The following is a 17,116-nucleotide window of genomic DNA, read 5'->3' on the forward strand; positions in this document are numbered from 1 at the left end:
CGAGGCTGGCTTGTGTGGATCAGAGGTTTCTGGATCACTTGCAGCTGGGGCTTTGGGCCCTTCACTGAGAGGGCTCCACACCCTTGTTAATATTGACCTGGCTCTACCCAGTGTGGTCTTGGCATTGTGGTGTTCCCATCAACTTTCCAATGTAGAGCAGCCAGAGCAGAGCTATTGATAACAACATACTTCCTGAGCACGAGGTTGGGGATAAAGTCCTCTTCTCTTGGGGTCAGAGAGTTATTGCAGGATGGGGGTGGGGGGGAGAGAGGAATTGGAAGGGGCCAGCTTAGGTAGGGAACAGTGAATGTGAGAAATGTGGCCGGCCCACGCTGTTGGCCTTGAGGTTCTTCTATCCTGTAATCCACTGAGAATCTCTATGTTAAGCCAACTCCTGGATTTTGTGTGAGTCGAAGACCAACTCTCAAGGGAAACCCTTCGCATTCTCCACCAACTCCTTGGTTATCCCGCGTGTAGTTAATGTGGGCGCAGACCTCCAAAGAGTCTATCAGTACAGTGGCGTGTGCTGATGGGGGGTGTTGGTCTGGGATGGAAGCAAGCTCTGGAAACAAGCCTGAAGGCCCAGGGGCAGTTTGAGCGGGCAGTCCTTTGACAGAATTTGTGCCCAGGGGAAGGGCCATTTCGTGGGTCTTTTGAGGATAAAGAGTACAACAAGGATGGACACCATCACCCTGTATGTAAGATAAGTGATAGAGACAAACACAGATCCTGCATTTGGATAGTCTGAGTCCTGGGTAAGGTCAGCACAGCTTGGGGTAGTGAAACATTAGAACCGGGAGGGATGTTAGGAATCACCTCTCTGCGCCCCCTACTGGGGACCTGGTCCGCAACCCAGGCAGGTGCCCTGACTGGGAATCAAACCAGTAATCCTTTGGTTCACAGGTCGGCGCTCAATCCACTGAGCCACACCAGTCAGGGCTGAACTCATTTTAAAGAAAAAGTGTGAGATGCAAATGTGTGTGTGTGTGTGTGTGTATAATGTGCTCTGAGCTGTGTGCCCTCCAAATTCTCAAGCCTTCCTTTCCCATCAATATCGAAACAGAAGCGTGCAAATCCCCACAAGGACACAAAAAGTCCCCAGTGCAATGTCTTTCAAGAGAAGCCCTGCAGTTTCCACTCAGGCCTTTTGGAAAGCATGCTTCTGTAAGAGGGCCAGTGCTGAGCCTGCTACCCGGGGAGGGAGGCCGCGCTGGCCACCTGGCAAGGCCATGAGGAGGGAGAGATGCCCAGCCAGCTCCCCACGCTCCTGTCAAGCCCTCTGAGGCACCAGGCACATGAGTGAAGAGCTCCTTTGGGAGTGGAGCCTTCAGACAACTCCAGCCCCAACTGCAACAGCCCCCAGTTGAGAGCCTCCCAACGGACTGCCAACAACTCTCGGGACTATTAGAAATCCTACATTTTGCTTGAAGCTGTTCCAAGTTTGGGGGCGGTTTGCTACACATAGTTAAAACGTTCCTCATCAAGCAAATTTCCCATCCACTGTGGCCCTCTGTTATTGACTGGATGTGTCCCTCCAAAATCCATAGGTTGAAATTTAATGTCCAGTGTGATGGCTCTCCAGGTGGGGCCTCTGGGAGGTAATTAGGTCAGGAGGGTGAAGCTTTAATGAGCAGGAGGAGTGTCTTCACTAAAACAGGTTGGCGGGATGGTCTCTCCTTTCCCGCCACATGAAGGTGCAACCAATCTGCAGTCTGCAACCCCGAAGAGGGCCCTGCCAGGACCCGACCCTGCTGGCACCCTGAGCTCAGACCTCAGCCTCCAGAACTGTGGCAAGTCAACTCCCATTGTTTATAAGCCACCCACCCTGATACGTTGTTATGGGAGCCTGGAAGGACCAAGGCACCCCCCATCTGCCCGCGGCCGAGTCTTCTCTCCTCACATCTGGCCAGTTCATGTTTCCGAGCCCTTCCTCTGGTTTCAGGTTATCAAGGATTAATTCCTAAAATGTCTTTCCCTTTAGCCCTGCTTATGTTTTACTCTTGCCTTTCAGATCCTGTGGGAGGCAGGGCGCATGTGAGTGCTGCTCGTATTTCTCTCTTAAAGAAGTCCATTCAAGACATTTCCGAGATTTAAAATATCGATTCCCCACAAGATAAATTATGCCATTTTCTTAAAAGGCTGCAGCAGCGGCAGTGACGGGTTGAAATGCCACTCCTCCCCCTCTGGCTACATAGGTAGAAACTGTACAGAAACAAGCAGGATGAAAATGTACCAACATGTTAACAGGAATTGCCTCTCGGCCACTTTTTCCCACGTTTAAAGCACCTTTTAAAAAGACTTCACCTTCAACAACGAGGATAAATTCCTGTTAACCATAAATGTTTTAACAATTACATTAACAAACTGAAAAGCAGGACCAGAAGTCGTCGTGAGCAAAGGCCGGTGGGGGAGGGTGGACCGAACACGGAGCGCGCGCGCAGCCGCCCGCCCCGCCCGCCCCGCCCGCCCCCTCCCACTTTCTCCGGCGCAGGAGAGGCAGCCAAGCCACCCAGGAGGCCACAGCGGGTTAACCTGTCCCAGCCGGCGGGACCCCAAGGGAGGTCTGCTGAAGGGCTCCTGCGGGAGGAGGGGGTGCCCCCTAATAAAACGGGACAAATGTTAAAGGCTCCTTTTATTTGGTCAGGTGTTCTGTCTGCGGCACAGAGATCCCCAGTACCAGGCTGACCCCACAAGAAACCCTGGGCAGAATGGAGAAGCCTGGTGTGCAAGGCAGGGGCAGAGATGGCGGTTGGGAGGGGGCCTAGGCTTCACTTGCAGTTCGGAATAACCTTTATGCTAAGTATGTACTACAAAGTCTCAAAATCAGGTAATGTAAGTTCCCCAACTTTGTTCCTCTTTTGCAATATTGCTCTGGCTTTTACATGTCCTTTGAATTTCCATGAAAACTTGTAATTAGCTTGTTGTCAATTTCTATAAAAGAGTCTTTTAACTTTTTATTTGGATTTTATTAAATCCAAAACCGTGGGGGAAAAGCTTTTGTACTGATGTTAAGTCTTCCAATTTATGAACGTCCTCTGCTTCTCCATTTACTTAGACTTTTTAAATTTCTGTCAGCAATATTCCAAAGTTTTCAATGTAGCAGTCTTGCCTATCTTTCATTAGATCTATTCCTAAATATGTTATACTTCTGATGCAATTGGCAATGATTTTTTGTTGTTGTTGTTTTTTATACACTAAAACACACAGAACTTAAGTGCTCAGTTCCATGAGCTCCGGCAGCTTTATACATCTGTGTCGACACCACCTAAAACACGGTATGGAACTTTCCCCGTCATCTCAGAATGGCTCTTTACGCTGCTTTCCAGTGGCTGCCCAGCCCCACCCCACCCCACCCCACCCCACCCACCCCACCCCAGCACCACCCCACTGCGGAGCAGCCGCTTCCTGATACCTGGCCCTGAGAATTCACCGCGCCTGTTTGGATTAAGGGTGTTCACGCAGTATGTATTATGGTTGAGTCGTGCTGCTTTGACCGAACATAATGTGTACGAGATTAATCCGTGTTGTTTTGTGTATCAGGAGTTTATTCTTTTTCTTGGGGAGTGTTATTCCATTGTATGATTAAACCACAATTTCTTTACCCATTTGGGTTGTTTCCGGTTTGGGGCTATTAGAGATAATACTGCTAAGAAGATCCTTGTGCGAGTGTTTTCGCATCTTTATGTTTTCATTTCTCTTGTGGGCGCGTCTAGGAGTGAAATCGCTGGGCCATGGGGTAGAGGCAATTTTCACTTTATCACAAAACCCCGAAGGTTTCTCAAAAGTGTTCGTACCACTGTACTTTCCTATTTTTTTCTTTTATGGTTCATACTTTTCTGCGCCATGTCCAAGAAGTCTTTCTCTACACCAAGGCCACAGAGATTTTCTCCTATATTTTCTTCAAAAACCTTTATAGTATTAGGTTTTACATTTAGGGCTGTGATCCATCTCAAACTTAAATTTTTATTCAGAACCAGAGAGGGTTTGAAATCCTTTTATATTTTCCATACAAATATCCAGTTGTCGTAGCAACATTTTCAAAAAGACTTTCCCTATTGGAGAGTGTTCAGTTCCTTTATAGTTAATGTAAATTATCGACATGGTTGGGTTTAAGTATATCATCCTGTTACTTTTTTTCATTTTGCACATTTGTTACACTTTTCTACTTTCTTTTGAGTTGACTAATGATTAGTATTCCATTTAATTTTCTCAGCTGCCTTCCTGACTCTCTCTCTTTAAATAATTTTTTAAATTGATTTCTTTAGAGTGGGGCTTCTCAACCTTGGCACTATCTACATTCTGAGTAGGATAATTCTTTGTGGGGTATACTTTCTTTTTATTTAGCTTCCTTGTGGTTGTTTGTTCTTGATTCTATATGTTGATGTTTTCATAAGATTTGAGAAATTTATGGCCATTATTTTTCAAATAGTTTTCTGCTCCATTCTCCTTCTTGTCTCTTTCTGGCATTTGAGTAATGTGTATCTTATATGTTTGAATAATGTATATCTTATACTGTTTCACAGTGTCCTACATGTCCCTGATGTTCCATTGATTTTTCTTCACTCTTTTTCTCATCTTTTCTTCAGGGTAATTTGTTTTGATCAAGTTCACTGACTCCTTCTTTTGCCATCTCCAAATTCTGTTAAGCCAATCCAGTGAATTTTTCAGTATAGTTACTTACTTTTCTGTTCTTGAACTTTTAATTTTCCATTTCTCTTTCCTCATAAGCCCATAGTTGCCTTTAATTCCTTGAACCTATTTGTTATAAATGCTGTGAGTCCACTGAGACCAATGTCTACATCTCTAAGAGTTGGTTACTATTGACTGCTGTTTTTTTCTTGACTATTGGTCATGCTTTCCCATTTCTTTGCATGTCTGGTAATTTCTTAATTTTATTGTACTAGATGATGTTATAAATATGTAAAGATTCTAGGTGTATCTTCCTCCAAAGGGTTTTTATTTTTGATTTTTATTTTAGTTAGTAGTTGGTTATTAGCTGATCATCTTGACCTTGTTTTTTGAAGGGTTATGGGGAGGCTGCGGGGTTGTTATGGTTTATTTCTGCGGATCTGTGAATGTCTAGGGTGTTCCCAGACCCCTCCACTGTGTGCGAACTCAGCTTCCCAACTCCGTCTCCCTTGTGGATCTTGTCAGCACTTGATTTAGTCTCGGTTAGGCTGGCTCTGAAGTAGGCCTTAACTTAGGCCGTGGTCCTTCCTCTTCAGGCACAGCGAGAGTGCCTCCACTGGAAGTCTGGGTTGTTAACACTGACTCGATGAGGTCTCTCCTCTCTACTTGGGCCGGAACTTGATATTCCCAGCAATGCCCATCTCTCGTATTTCCATTCCACTCTCAATTCCACAGCAGCCACCTTCTGTTAAGCCTCGGAGTTTCACCCTGTGCACATGCAGTAAAGCCTTCATTCAGCTAAGGATGCGCGAGGGGTCTGTGCACTGACTTCTGAAGCCCCCCTCTGCCCAGCCCTCTGCAGCTTCGAGCCAGGTCACTAGCCCCAAACTCTGGTTTCCGTGCCTTCAGAGCAGCCCAGCTCAGACGGCACTCTCTCTGGCTGTGCCACAGTCAGAAAGCCACGGTCGGCTCACAGCGAGCGCAGGTGATGATGGAACAACTTGGGACCCGACGCTCCAGGTTTGCTGTCTTGCACTGCCTGTTGTCTGAAGCCTGAAAACAGTTGCCAGCACATTGTAGTTCATCCAGTTTTGTGGTTGTTTACAGTAAGTCAATGGCCTGGTTCGATACCAGTGGAGCAGTGAAAGCTGGGAGAAGTGGGCTCCTTTTAATTTGGGGTGTGAAGTGTTAATAGGCAGCACTTCTACACTAACCGCCCTGCGTCTATGAGGTGCCACTAAAATGCTCCCCTTTGGGGAAGCTACCACAGTCGCTGTAGTTACCTTAGAAAACCAAGCAGATTATCATTCCTGTGTTTCTAAAATGAAACAGAACGGGGGTGGGGGGGGAGAGAAGTGAATGTGGGGCGTTTGTGACCTGATTCCCTTTTCTTCAGATCTGTGGACAGTGTTGGAAAAGAATAATTCCTCCTGCAGCCCAGATGACAAATACCCACCCTGAAGTTTCTCACCACACCCCTTATTTCTATGTTAGACATTTTCTCCTCAGAAGAAGGAGCAGAAGACCAGAATTCATGGGCTTCGTTTTGTACTCTGGCTACCAAATATTATTTTTAACGTAAAGGAGAAAAACAACGCAAGGCCACGTTTTTCAGCTTTGTTACACCCAGTTCCAAATTCAGCGGTCTGGTGATGAAGTTTTACTGTTTTTCGTCTGGGTGCCATCTCTACATATATTTCACTGTCCTCGGATTCTCGTGTTCCTTCCTGCGTCCTGTGAAACCCCTCGCAGAGGGAGGGGCGTGCGCCTCCGAGCGCTTTTCCCACAGGGGTGGCATGCCGTGTTGCCGGAGTTTACATGTACAAAGAACGCATCTAACCCTGATCACCCCATACTAGTTGTATGATGTGAACTTGGTTGGTGAGGTGTAAAGTTGGGTAGAAGCTGTGCTAAACGACTTTTGTTGCATATATCTGTACACATTTTTTAAGTCCCTTGTTTGGAACCAGGGCCAGGCTTATTCCTGTTCCAAATGAAAACACCCAGTCTCGACAGGTCCTCTCTCTCCTGCTTCTGTTATGCTTCGGTCTTATCCTCCACCCATAAACCGTTTCTTTGCTTTCTGTGATTCCAAAATCAACAGCAATGCTCTAACTCAAAAGCATTAAGAGATTATAAAATTCAAGAGCAGGAAAAATGAGTTTAACCAAAGAAAGAAAAGAAGAAAAGAAAAAACCCTCAGCAGTTCCACATATGAAGTCCAATAACCTTAATGTGTTTATTTTTGCTTTAATCTTGTCATCAAGGGTGAATTTTTAGCTGTTCAGTTTGTATACAACGACACAGGATCAGAGGCTGCATGAACACATTGTCTCTACAGAGCTCAGTCTACCCCAGCACACCACGAGGACCGGAACGACCTGCCATGCGTCGAGTCGGCGCGTGCTGCTACTGCTCTGAGCTGTACACCAAACAGACAGTTTCACTTTGTTTCAAATGTCTCTTAGAGACAAATACAGAAGAGTAGGTATAAAAACCTCTGAAGAGTACCAAGAGTAATGAAGTTTTCGCAAGGTTCTGTTGTATTTATTATGGATAGGTTTCAGAGACTAACTGACCAGAAATCCTGATTGTTTAGAGCAGTCATTTACCAGTGATTTAATTATTCAGTGTAGTTTGAAGATTCCTAAAAGAAAGCATTGTCTAATAAATTATGGATCCTGGTATCTTTTTATAAACAAACAACCTCCTATGGTTTTGAAAATAGCAAGAAAATGCTGATGGAATAGCTTTCCTGGTGCTGAGCAGGTACAGTAAGAGCCTGTATAAAGTAACTATGTCAACATTCAGCAGAGAAAGAGATCAGAACTTTTGCTGTAGACCATTCCTAAAAAACACTGTTCAATTACGTGGGGCCGTTTTTTCTCTTACCCCTTCCAACCCTCATTTCCTCCTTTCCATGCTTAATAACTGGGCTCCACCTATGATTTTAATTGTACCGAATCAGAAATTGGCCTGATTTAATTTGAATGTCCTTTTATACATTTTCATGCTTAAAAACAGAACAAGAACCCCGCTTCTGATCACAATGAGATAGTCCAAATTTTCTTCTTATTCACTTTCTATTCTTCTAATTCAATAGGATTCTAACGTAATCTGGCAACAGCAAGTATTTCTTGGATAAAGAAGCAATTGGCATGAACAGAGAGGTCTAGGGAGAATGGCCAGGCAAAGGATTTAGAAACGATGACTTCTGTGGCTGAGAGAAGTCTGGCGTGCGGTTTCGCTCTGCCACACAGAACATAGATGTGCTCTTCTTGTTCGAAATAGAAACTTCAAATTCCATGCCTAGGTGCTGGAATGTCTACAGTAACGATGGGTACCCAATTTATCATTTTTAAAAAATCTGGCATTTAGTCGTCTTCTGTTCATATTCAAAATCAAGAAATAATCGTATTCCTGAAATGTTTATTTTCTACATAGCAAACTCACTAGTTCGTATACGCTGATGATCAACACACTCAGTTCTGGCTTCTCTTTTGGAGCACCAGGATGTTTCACTAACAGCCTCTTGGGAACACAAAAATGGGCCATGGAGAGAAGTTCTCACTGTTCTCCATTCTCCTCTTCTGTAACTCTCCTCCCTCCTGAAGAATCCGGGGGAGGGGGCCTGCCCCAGCTTTGGCCCTGTACTGCTGAGCCATCACGCTGCTGCTGCCCCCCGGGGGGACAGCTCCCTGGGACACCTCTGGCCCCGCTCTGGCCCCACCTTTTGGTCTCACCTCCCCACACCATCCTTGGAAAACTTAGGTGACCAAAGATGGAGTAATTGATATTCTTTGTTCAGATGGGGGCAGGATAGTCTTTTCACGGTTCACTATTCTGTGTAGGAAAGAATCACTCTGATTCTGCCTGTCCTCCCAGATCGAAGCCCAGGGGAGGAAATCATGAAGGATGCCAGTTTTCACCCCATTTGGCCAGTACCGAGCACCAGCGTATCTATGAGGCCTCTATTCCAAGTGCCAACAGGGCAGGGATGGTGCCTGAGTGCTCACCACTAGGTATCTCCCTTAGACTGTCTCCACTTGCCACAGGTAAGGGCTCAGCAAAAAGGGAAGAATAAAATATATAAGCAGATTCACTTACAGCAAAAATCGTGACTTTCCCAATTCAATATGTTCATAAGGTAGACCAATCTCTACCTTATGTTATATATGCAATGATGCCTATGTTATACCTTGTACATTTGGCACGTAGGAATTATGTATGTGAACACATTTCACATTGCAGTGTTTGGGAATCATTACCTGTTTCATTACTATTTTCCAGGCTTGTCAAAATAATCATTCTTCTGAACTCACTAGAATTTCTTCTTTTGTTTTTGTTTTCTTTTTTTTTTTTCTGGCTGACCATGGAAATGTTGAGGCTTTGCAAAATAGATTTCAACTCTGTAATCTGAATTGAATCTGTGTTAAGTGCTATAAATCAAAACAATTTGCTCTAGTAATTGAACAGCAAACTGGAGACAGTGTTGTAGATATTAATACTTCAATGTGAACATGTACTTCAGATTAAATATAAAAGGGAAAACAATGCTTTCTAATAGAGAAACTAAAGTTATTGGGTTTTTCCATCTTTGTATTTACGATTCTATTTTCTGAATATATGCCTGAGGTCAAAGATGAATCAAGATGAATCACATAAAAACTGGCTGTGGTTGTGGAACCTAAATAGGGATATATTTGTTAAAGATTTTATTCTGAAGAGAAGGAAGAGAGAGAGAAACAGAGGGAAAGAAACATCGATGTGTGAGAGATACATCGATCAATTGGTTGCCTCTCACTCGCCCCCACCTGGGGACCTGGCCCCCAACTAGGTATGTGTCCTGACTGGGAATCAAACCAGCGACCTTTTGATTTGCAGGACGGCACTCAATCCACTGAGTCACACTAGCCAGGGCGTAAATAGGGATATTCTTGCTGATGGATCCATGGTTCTAGATTTCCCCTGCTTGGCAGGATTTTATACCTTTTCATTATTAAACTAAATTGTTTGTCCTTACATACATACACTAAGGTAGATGGGAACTTAAAATGTGCACAAGATATCCTTCTCTTGGGTTAGAGATATCTGATGTATCATTTCTACGGGATTTTCAAAAATTGTATGAGCAAACATGACCATTTGCATTATACAGATTAGAAATATCTCTGAGAAGCAAGAACATTAAACCACTTGGTAGTTTGTTATAGTGAAATTTCTGTTTTAAATTCAGTACTCACTGGTAGTCGTGTTGGCATGTGGAAAATTACCAATATGTTAAAACTCACTTTCCGCTGTAGCTGTGACTATGTTGACTTGACCTCAGTTTTAGCTGGGCACTCGCTATAAAATGGAAGGTATCATGTAATCTACTGTATTCTTTTTTAAAATTCTAAAAAAGCATACTTCCTCCTAAAAAATGCATCAGTTCTAAGGATTTGGGGTAAAACTATGTCTAGGATTTGGAAAGTGAACAGAACCTAGGAAAGTAAAGGTAGTTTAGGAGAGCAATAAATGAAACCATATATATATCCATTTTCATTGGGAATGCATAAAATAGGCACTGTAATTTTACTAGCTTTACAAATAACTCAATGTTAATTTTCTTACTTCAGTGTTAACGCTTTAATATCAGAAATCATGATACATGATGTAATAAAATATCATGTCTCCTTAATTTAAAATATTTCCTTTTATATTATTCTCCTTTGATTTTGTCTTTTACATTTTCTTAAAAGTGTTTTCTTTATATTCTGACTTTGGTCACCCGGGAATTAGTTTTGCATTGTTTTGATTAAAAATGTTCCAAACTATTTTTCTTAAATGTGAGTCTGTCTGTGCCATCTGATTAGAAGGCGAGGTTCCGTCTTCATTAACATGCAAGCAAAGTATTGGACAACATGGTAAGTGGGAAGACTTGCATTTGGATAGGTGCCAGTGGGAACAACGGCCTTCTACTAATCTATGTGCGGATGTCAAAAATCACTATTAAATATCACCTATGAACAGTAAAACTCTGATAATCCAAATTTTAAATAACCTACTTCTCACATTTTTAGTATCTGTGCATTCTAAAGGCTTTTTTCCCAATACCTTTGCTTTTTCGTCAACTCATTTTAAACTATGCGTTATCTAATTAATCTACAAATCTGCTGAGATAATAACGCATGATATCACCTTTAGCCTGTGAATCTCTTTATGACAAAAGGTGATGGGTACACAGTCCCTCTCCTACAGAGGCAGCTACTAGCCCAGAATTATCCTGCTCCCTAACTAGCCCCCACCACAGTCTGCCACCAGGCCTTCAGAGGAAGCTGCTTTGCTCAGAGCTAGGCACTCCGGGTTCTAGAGGTTTTTGAGATTCATTTGGATTTGGCAAATGTCAGAGGCCAGAGTATATTTAGGGCTTTTAGAATAAATGGAACCACACCTAAATATAATCTACATTTTTGCTGCTGGATGCTTTTTGGTGGGGTTTTAAATTGTGAAAATGCCTATGATGATTTACTAAATGAACAGTGACTACATGCTCTCTTCAGAGTCCTTAACTTGGGTTTGTTAAAGTGATTGTACAAATGATGATGTGGCCATGACTAAACACATAAATATTACTGTAATCAACTCTTGGTTAAACAGTTTTCAGCTTAACAGTGGGAAAGAGAATTTGGACAACATCTAGGGGGTGGGTGTACTCCTAAATATTGGATGTGATTTTAATTACTTTACCCTAAATTCACTTTGTACTGTTTTCAACTTGATTTATCTCCTCTGTTATTTTCAGATTGTCTTTCAGAGTTTCTCAAGCCTATTGTCCAAGTTGAGAGTGACAATAAGCCTGACATTTCAGGCAAGAGGTAACCTGGCAAACTTAGTTATGTACATAACATGTGAATGGTGGGAGAACGTGGGGCAGGGATTTTAGGACAAATGAGCTTTGATTGATTTAAAATTATTTCATTGAGCTTTGCACAGTGGTAGTATCATAGCCAATGACATTTATCCAAGGTGCGATTATTGCTAATTAAAATGATTTCATTGACTCTGGAAAGAAGGACAGAGGAAAGAGTAAATAAATGTTAATAGTTTATAACTTTTTCCTCACTTTCTATTATTTTTAATATTTTTTACTCCTACATAGTGATGTGATATAATGGAAAAACATTTATTTTGATTCAGTCTGGATGGCAAAGAGAAGTTAAAACAGCAACAGAGAACTCTGGGAATGAATCTGAGGAATCCCCAGGTGGGCAAGGCTCCTGCTTATCACCCACGCACGAGAAGGGAGACGACCATTAGAGCTTCAGGTAGGATGGCCGGGCTCCTGCTACCAAGGTGAGGCTGCTGATAACCACATTACCTGATACTCTTTCTTAATGCTGCTTTCCTGAGCAGATCGGGCTCTTACTCGACAGGATTAGTGCCTCTAAATTGCAAATTATATGGCAATTGCAAAGAGTCATAGTGAATGAGAAAACAGTAGTATTTCCATATATCAAAATTTCTCAAAGTGGGTCCTGTGGAACATGCTCTCCTTAGGATGTTATTGAACATTACTCAGAGAACGTTTCTGTGGTCCAAGGACTCCAGAAACCACTAAGGTAACTAAAATTACAGCTATGGCGTGTTTCTCCCTCCGCCCCAACCATTTACATTAGAACCTTAGACATGCATATATGCCCTAACTTTCTAAGAGAGTGTTTTCCAAACCCTTTTGATCCTGAAACCCTATATTTGGAAGAGTATCCTGGGGACTTGTGTTCTGTGGAACTCACTTTGGGAAACACCGGACTCCTAGAGTGTGCCGCTGACTAGCCCAAAAGTCTAGATGTCAGTGATTTTACCCCAGGCGGTAAATAGGCCCCAGTGTGTATCTAACAGTCACGTCATTTCGGGGTCAGGAATACTGGTAGGATGAGCTAAGGCAATTTGTGGCGGGGGGCGGGATCTTAAAGGAAGATCAGTCTAATGATGGGTTAAAAGGAGGAAAAAATCTTCCTAAATCATTGGAAAATAATGTCTTATCCAGAGTATGTATTGCTATACTTTCTAATGTACAATGAAATGTTGCCCTTTCTAAACCTTTTGCATGGACACAGTTGCAAGAGAGTTTGATCTGGCAACAACTCCGGAGAAAAATCAAGGTATCTACCTGGCAAAGAAAAAAGTGACTGCTGCCTCTGTGAATCCTTCATGTATTGCTAGATATCCGTGATCCAATTCAATAGTGCAACCAACTTCCTAAAGTTACTTTAGGTAGGATTAAAACAATGACATCATCACTCGCACACAATCCTGTTTGCACAAAATGGACGCGAGCTGACGTTATTACAGGTGGATGAAATTAGGCCTGTTTGAAGTGACCCAGAGTTTTACAGTGTGCTCCTTCACACTGTAAAACACTCTCTGTGAAACTCTCATTACAAGAGGTTATAGACAAGATTCAAGAGGCCAGTGCCTTCGATCAAATGCAGGAAGAGCATGTGGCCTCCTATAACCAGCAATGTGTACATATGTGTATCAGAGCAAAAACTTCAGGGTTCAGTGCCTCGGACTAATTGGTCCCATAAAATAAGTGCAGGTCTTGGGAACTAGCTTTAGAGTTTTCCATGTAAGTATTGCTTACTCCTTTGATTAGAGAATTGGAAATATGATGAATTAAAAAAAATGTCCCTGTCTTCACCCTCCCCACCCCCACCCAGCGGATTGGCAGCAGGGCAGAGCACACTGAGGAGACCCTGGGCATGGTGCCCAGCTTGGGGCTAATAAACATGTGGTCATTCATTCCCTGCTTTGTTTCTAAAACACTATAAAATCATCCCTAATTTGGCACCATGGGGACTATTGGCAAGGTGAACTCAGGCTACAGAAGTCTGGGCAGTCTGGGCAGCCTCAGGGCGGGGGAGGGGGGAGTGCACCCAAAGCTTTGGCAGTGCTATTTAGGGAAGTTTCACATGGAACTTCGCAAATCAACTTCCCTAATAGCTAGATGCACCCTTCCCTGTCCCTAGAAAATGGGAGCAGCTGTGAGCCACAGGGCACCTGAGGGTGATGTCTGTAGACCCCCAACAGCTGGAGGAGGGTCTGGGAGGGACAGCTCTGAGACAGGGAAAGAGGCAAAATACTTTGACAGTAAAAACAAGTATTAATCGAACTGCTATTTCACCTAGAACTTCTATCTTTTAAAAATCTACAAGCCAAAAGGAGAGGAAAATGGCAGAAAGGGAACAGGAAATACACATACTACTTGGTTCAGGTCAGAAGTGAATTAATTCTACAAAGCACGATTCAGAAAACACGCTGCGAACCTCAATTAGAGGAAGGGTCATACACCGCGGCCCTCAGCACCATCTGCCGGGATGTTCTGCAGGGCAAATACACACTGATTTACCAACTCCGAAGCTCTCCTTTCTCATCTTCACTGAACAATACCATTTTCATCTTAGACAATAACAAAGACCATGGCATTTAAAAATGTCTTTTCTTGTGATTATGAATTTTGGGGTTAAGTTAAAAATAAAAAAGGGAAATTGATGGTCACGGTAAAAAGGAAGAAATTGCTTATTCCTGAACTTGAGTTGGATGGTGGTGGGCTTCGGTCACTCTCCAGAGTCAGAACGTCCTGCGTCTCCAGGCAAACTTTGCCACCTGGCCTGACTGTCCCATCACCGATGACAGTCAGCCAGTCTCCCACACCCCCTCTGACCCCCAGCCCAAATACACACATCCAGATGTTCTGTGTCTCTTAATAGGCAAATCCTTCCATCTAAATGGTGGTAGATATTTTGTACTAGAACATTCTATAGCTAAAAAAAATGGAGGTTATAATTCTAATGTTACAGTTTACAAAAGTAAGCAAATCTCTGGGAAAACACTACTGATTCTTGCAGTCAAAGAAAGGCAAGTGCTTGGAGGACTCAAGGGAGATGGCAGCCCTCGGTCGCCAGAAGGGAACCTCTCCACCCTCGCCCCAGGTTCTCTGGAATCTGCTTCAGAAAAGCTCCACAGCTGAAGAAAGGCAGGGGAGGGCACCATGGGCAGAGGTGCCAGTGAATAGGGCCTTTAAGAAGCTATGAAGACAAATGCCAACCCGAAAGGACAGAACCAGGTGGACACCCTGACATTTCAGATGTGGGGTGCGGGAACACAACGAAAGTCCTGTCTGGTTGTTTGAGCCACCACGGTCAGGCAAACAGGATGACTGAGCATTTTCTCTTGATTGACTTAAAAAATATTCAGATTAGAAATGTGCCTTTGGTGATAGGAAACTCAAAGCAGCAAGCTTGGCCCCAAAATAACTCTGGGCAGATTAACAGTACAAGTTTGAGCTTGGATTCCCAAACAGCTTTGTTGTCACCAAATGATTTGCCTGGGGGAAGCCACCCTCTGGGACAAGCATTTGCAGCCAAATGTTAGGAGCTGCTGCTTTCCACCACCCTGGAGAAGCACGTCCCAGCAGATCACCACCAAATTCCAGAGCGTGGCTGGGAACTCCACGCGAGCTTCAAGGAACACACCCACGGTTCTAGGCCGCTGCTTCTCGGAACACTCCTTGAGAGACGTGAAAGCTACTAGACTAGGAGGACGGGGCGGGGGGCGGGGAGGTGGGCAGGAGGACACAAAAAGCATAAACACTGGCAGCTGGAGCTCAGTTCAGGGTGGTAACCGGACCAGCTTCCTCTCCCAATGCAAATAACAGACTTCTCAAGGGGGATGGTGACTTAGCCATTATTTCCCTCTATCTTAACCCTTAAAGATGGAAGGAATTATGATACTATGATTTGATTTTTTGACTTCCCCTAATAGGTTTCTTGGCAATGTAAGACAAAAAAATCATGGTGTCTGGTTTTGAAGTTTAACAGCTGCCTATTAAAGATGTAAGCAAAAGGTTAAGGTCATGCACAATTAGGATAAACGCACAAAGACTGGTCAGGTGGTACACAAAGTCTATTTAACTAATAAAGGGAGCGAGGGAAAAAGGTATTTATTTCTGCCGGGTAGGCCACTCTACCTCTCGCTCCCTCAGTCTCCTTGAGCAGCCATGGAGGAGCAAACCCTTCTAACCCCACTTCTGGGCTGAGCTGAGCTGAAAACCTGGGCTCTGCAGGACGAGGCATTCTCGGGGCAGCTCTGCCTTCAGCAAAGGGCCCTGCCACCCTGGCTCGCAGGTGACACTGGGGCCTGTCTCCTGCAGCTCTGGGAGGCCTGCCCTGCTCACTGCTCCAAAGAGAGGACACACAGTCTGATGCCCGGGAGGCCCTGTGCGGGGTCTTGAAAAGAATCTTACAAGGGAGACTATATCACACATATGCCATTCACTTCATACATGTGAGTCTACAACTATGCATTTATATATTTTGGACATTGGATGAAAGAATGGGGGAACATGAAGAAACCTCTTCCAGCCTCTCAACTACGTCAGCCAAGAGCACCCTCTGTTCGTCGTCACTGAATAGAGACCTACGATGGCCAGGGAGGGGGAATCCCATGTCCGGGATGATGATCCTAACCATAACTTCCACTCCTTTCACTACATTAAAAGAGACGAGTGTGTCGAAAGTCCTTTAGTCTAAGGCAGTTGAGACCCCCCCAAGGGTTCACTGCTCTTCTGTTTTGCTGCTATTCCTGAACTTCACCACCATGACCGTTATATTGTCAGGGCAGCCTCTGTAAAATGACTGTAAAACTATGCTCTTGGCCCCAAAGTGAGGTTCATCCAAGCGCTCCTTGATGAATCGAACAGCTTCTTCATTGCTGAAAGCATCCCAGAGGCCATCTGATGCCAAGATCATGAACTCGGGCTGGAGCTTGTCCAGGTCAAAGGTCAGGATGTCTGGGTCTGGGATGACCACGTTCAGATTTTTCAGTGGATAATCCCCCAGGGATCGAGACATGGCCAGGATTCCCTGGACCCTCCAGGAGCCATTGAAACTGATGAAACCACCTGGAAAGAAAATGAACTCATTAGCCTGACCGACACCTCACACACTTGGTACAGTCTGGGCCCGTGTTTGAAAGGCGGACCTACTGTGCGCGGCATATCCCACGTGCTCCCCTCACCCCATCCTGGTGCTGCCAGGAAAGAACGGCAGCAGCCCTGCTGCATGGCTGGAGGTCTGACCCTCTACCAGGAGATGCTCATGCCCTCATTCTTAAAAAGACTTTAAGAAAATATCAGTAAGAATACTGAAGGTAAGAAATATGTCTGGTTTGGTTTTAACAACGGCTCGATGGCTCGGTGATTGACAGTAGGGCACCCTAGGGTGGAGATGTGAGGAGAATGGCAAAAGGCAGGTGGGCAGGTACCAGAGAAAGACACTGGGATCCATTTTTTTAGCTTCAGGTGCTTTTGGCTGTGCCTTTATAAATCTTAAAATAGCACTCCAAATAGGATTAGGATTAAAAACCGAAGTGTGTATTTTAACACAGTGTTCAAAGGCTCAGCTCTTGGGTCAGGCTGCTGGATTTGATTCCTGGCTCCTTACTT

General features: G+C 44.1%; 1 protein-coding gene across 3 annotated transcripts in view; it reads right to left on the reverse strand.

Annotated features, from left to right (window-relative positions):
• Nucleotides 1-10,372: 10,372 nt before the first annotated feature.
• PPM1L (protein phosphatase, Mg2+/Mn2+ dependent 1L) overlaps nucleotides 10,373-17,116 on the reverse strand; it is a 247,634-nt gene continuing 240,890 nt past the window's right edge. The window contains exons 4-5 of one of the 3 annotated variants that reach the window (XR_005066566.1): nucleotides 11,673-16,573; nucleotides 10,373-11,594 (exon numbers count right to left, since the gene is read on the reverse strand). Coding sequence is in view for 1 of the 3 variants with exons in the window: in XM_037046634.1 (XP_036902529.1) it covers nucleotides 16,227-16,573 (347 nt within the window). In the remaining 2 variants the exon portion in view is untranslated. Of the gene's footprint in view, nucleotides 16,574-17,116 lie in introns of all 3 variants that reach the window. The other 2 variants (XR_005066565.1, XM_037046634.1) reach the window with 2 other exon arrangements.

The sequence above is a fragment of the Sturnira hondurensis genome, unplaced genomic scaffold (genome assembly GCF_014824575.4).
Source record: "Sturnira hondurensis isolate 20B ecotype Veracruz unplaced genomic scaffold, ASM1482457v3 Scaffold0005279, whole genome shotgun sequence".
NCBI lineage: Eukaryota > Metazoa > Chordata > Mammalia > Chiroptera > Phyllostomidae > Sturnira > Sturnira hondurensis.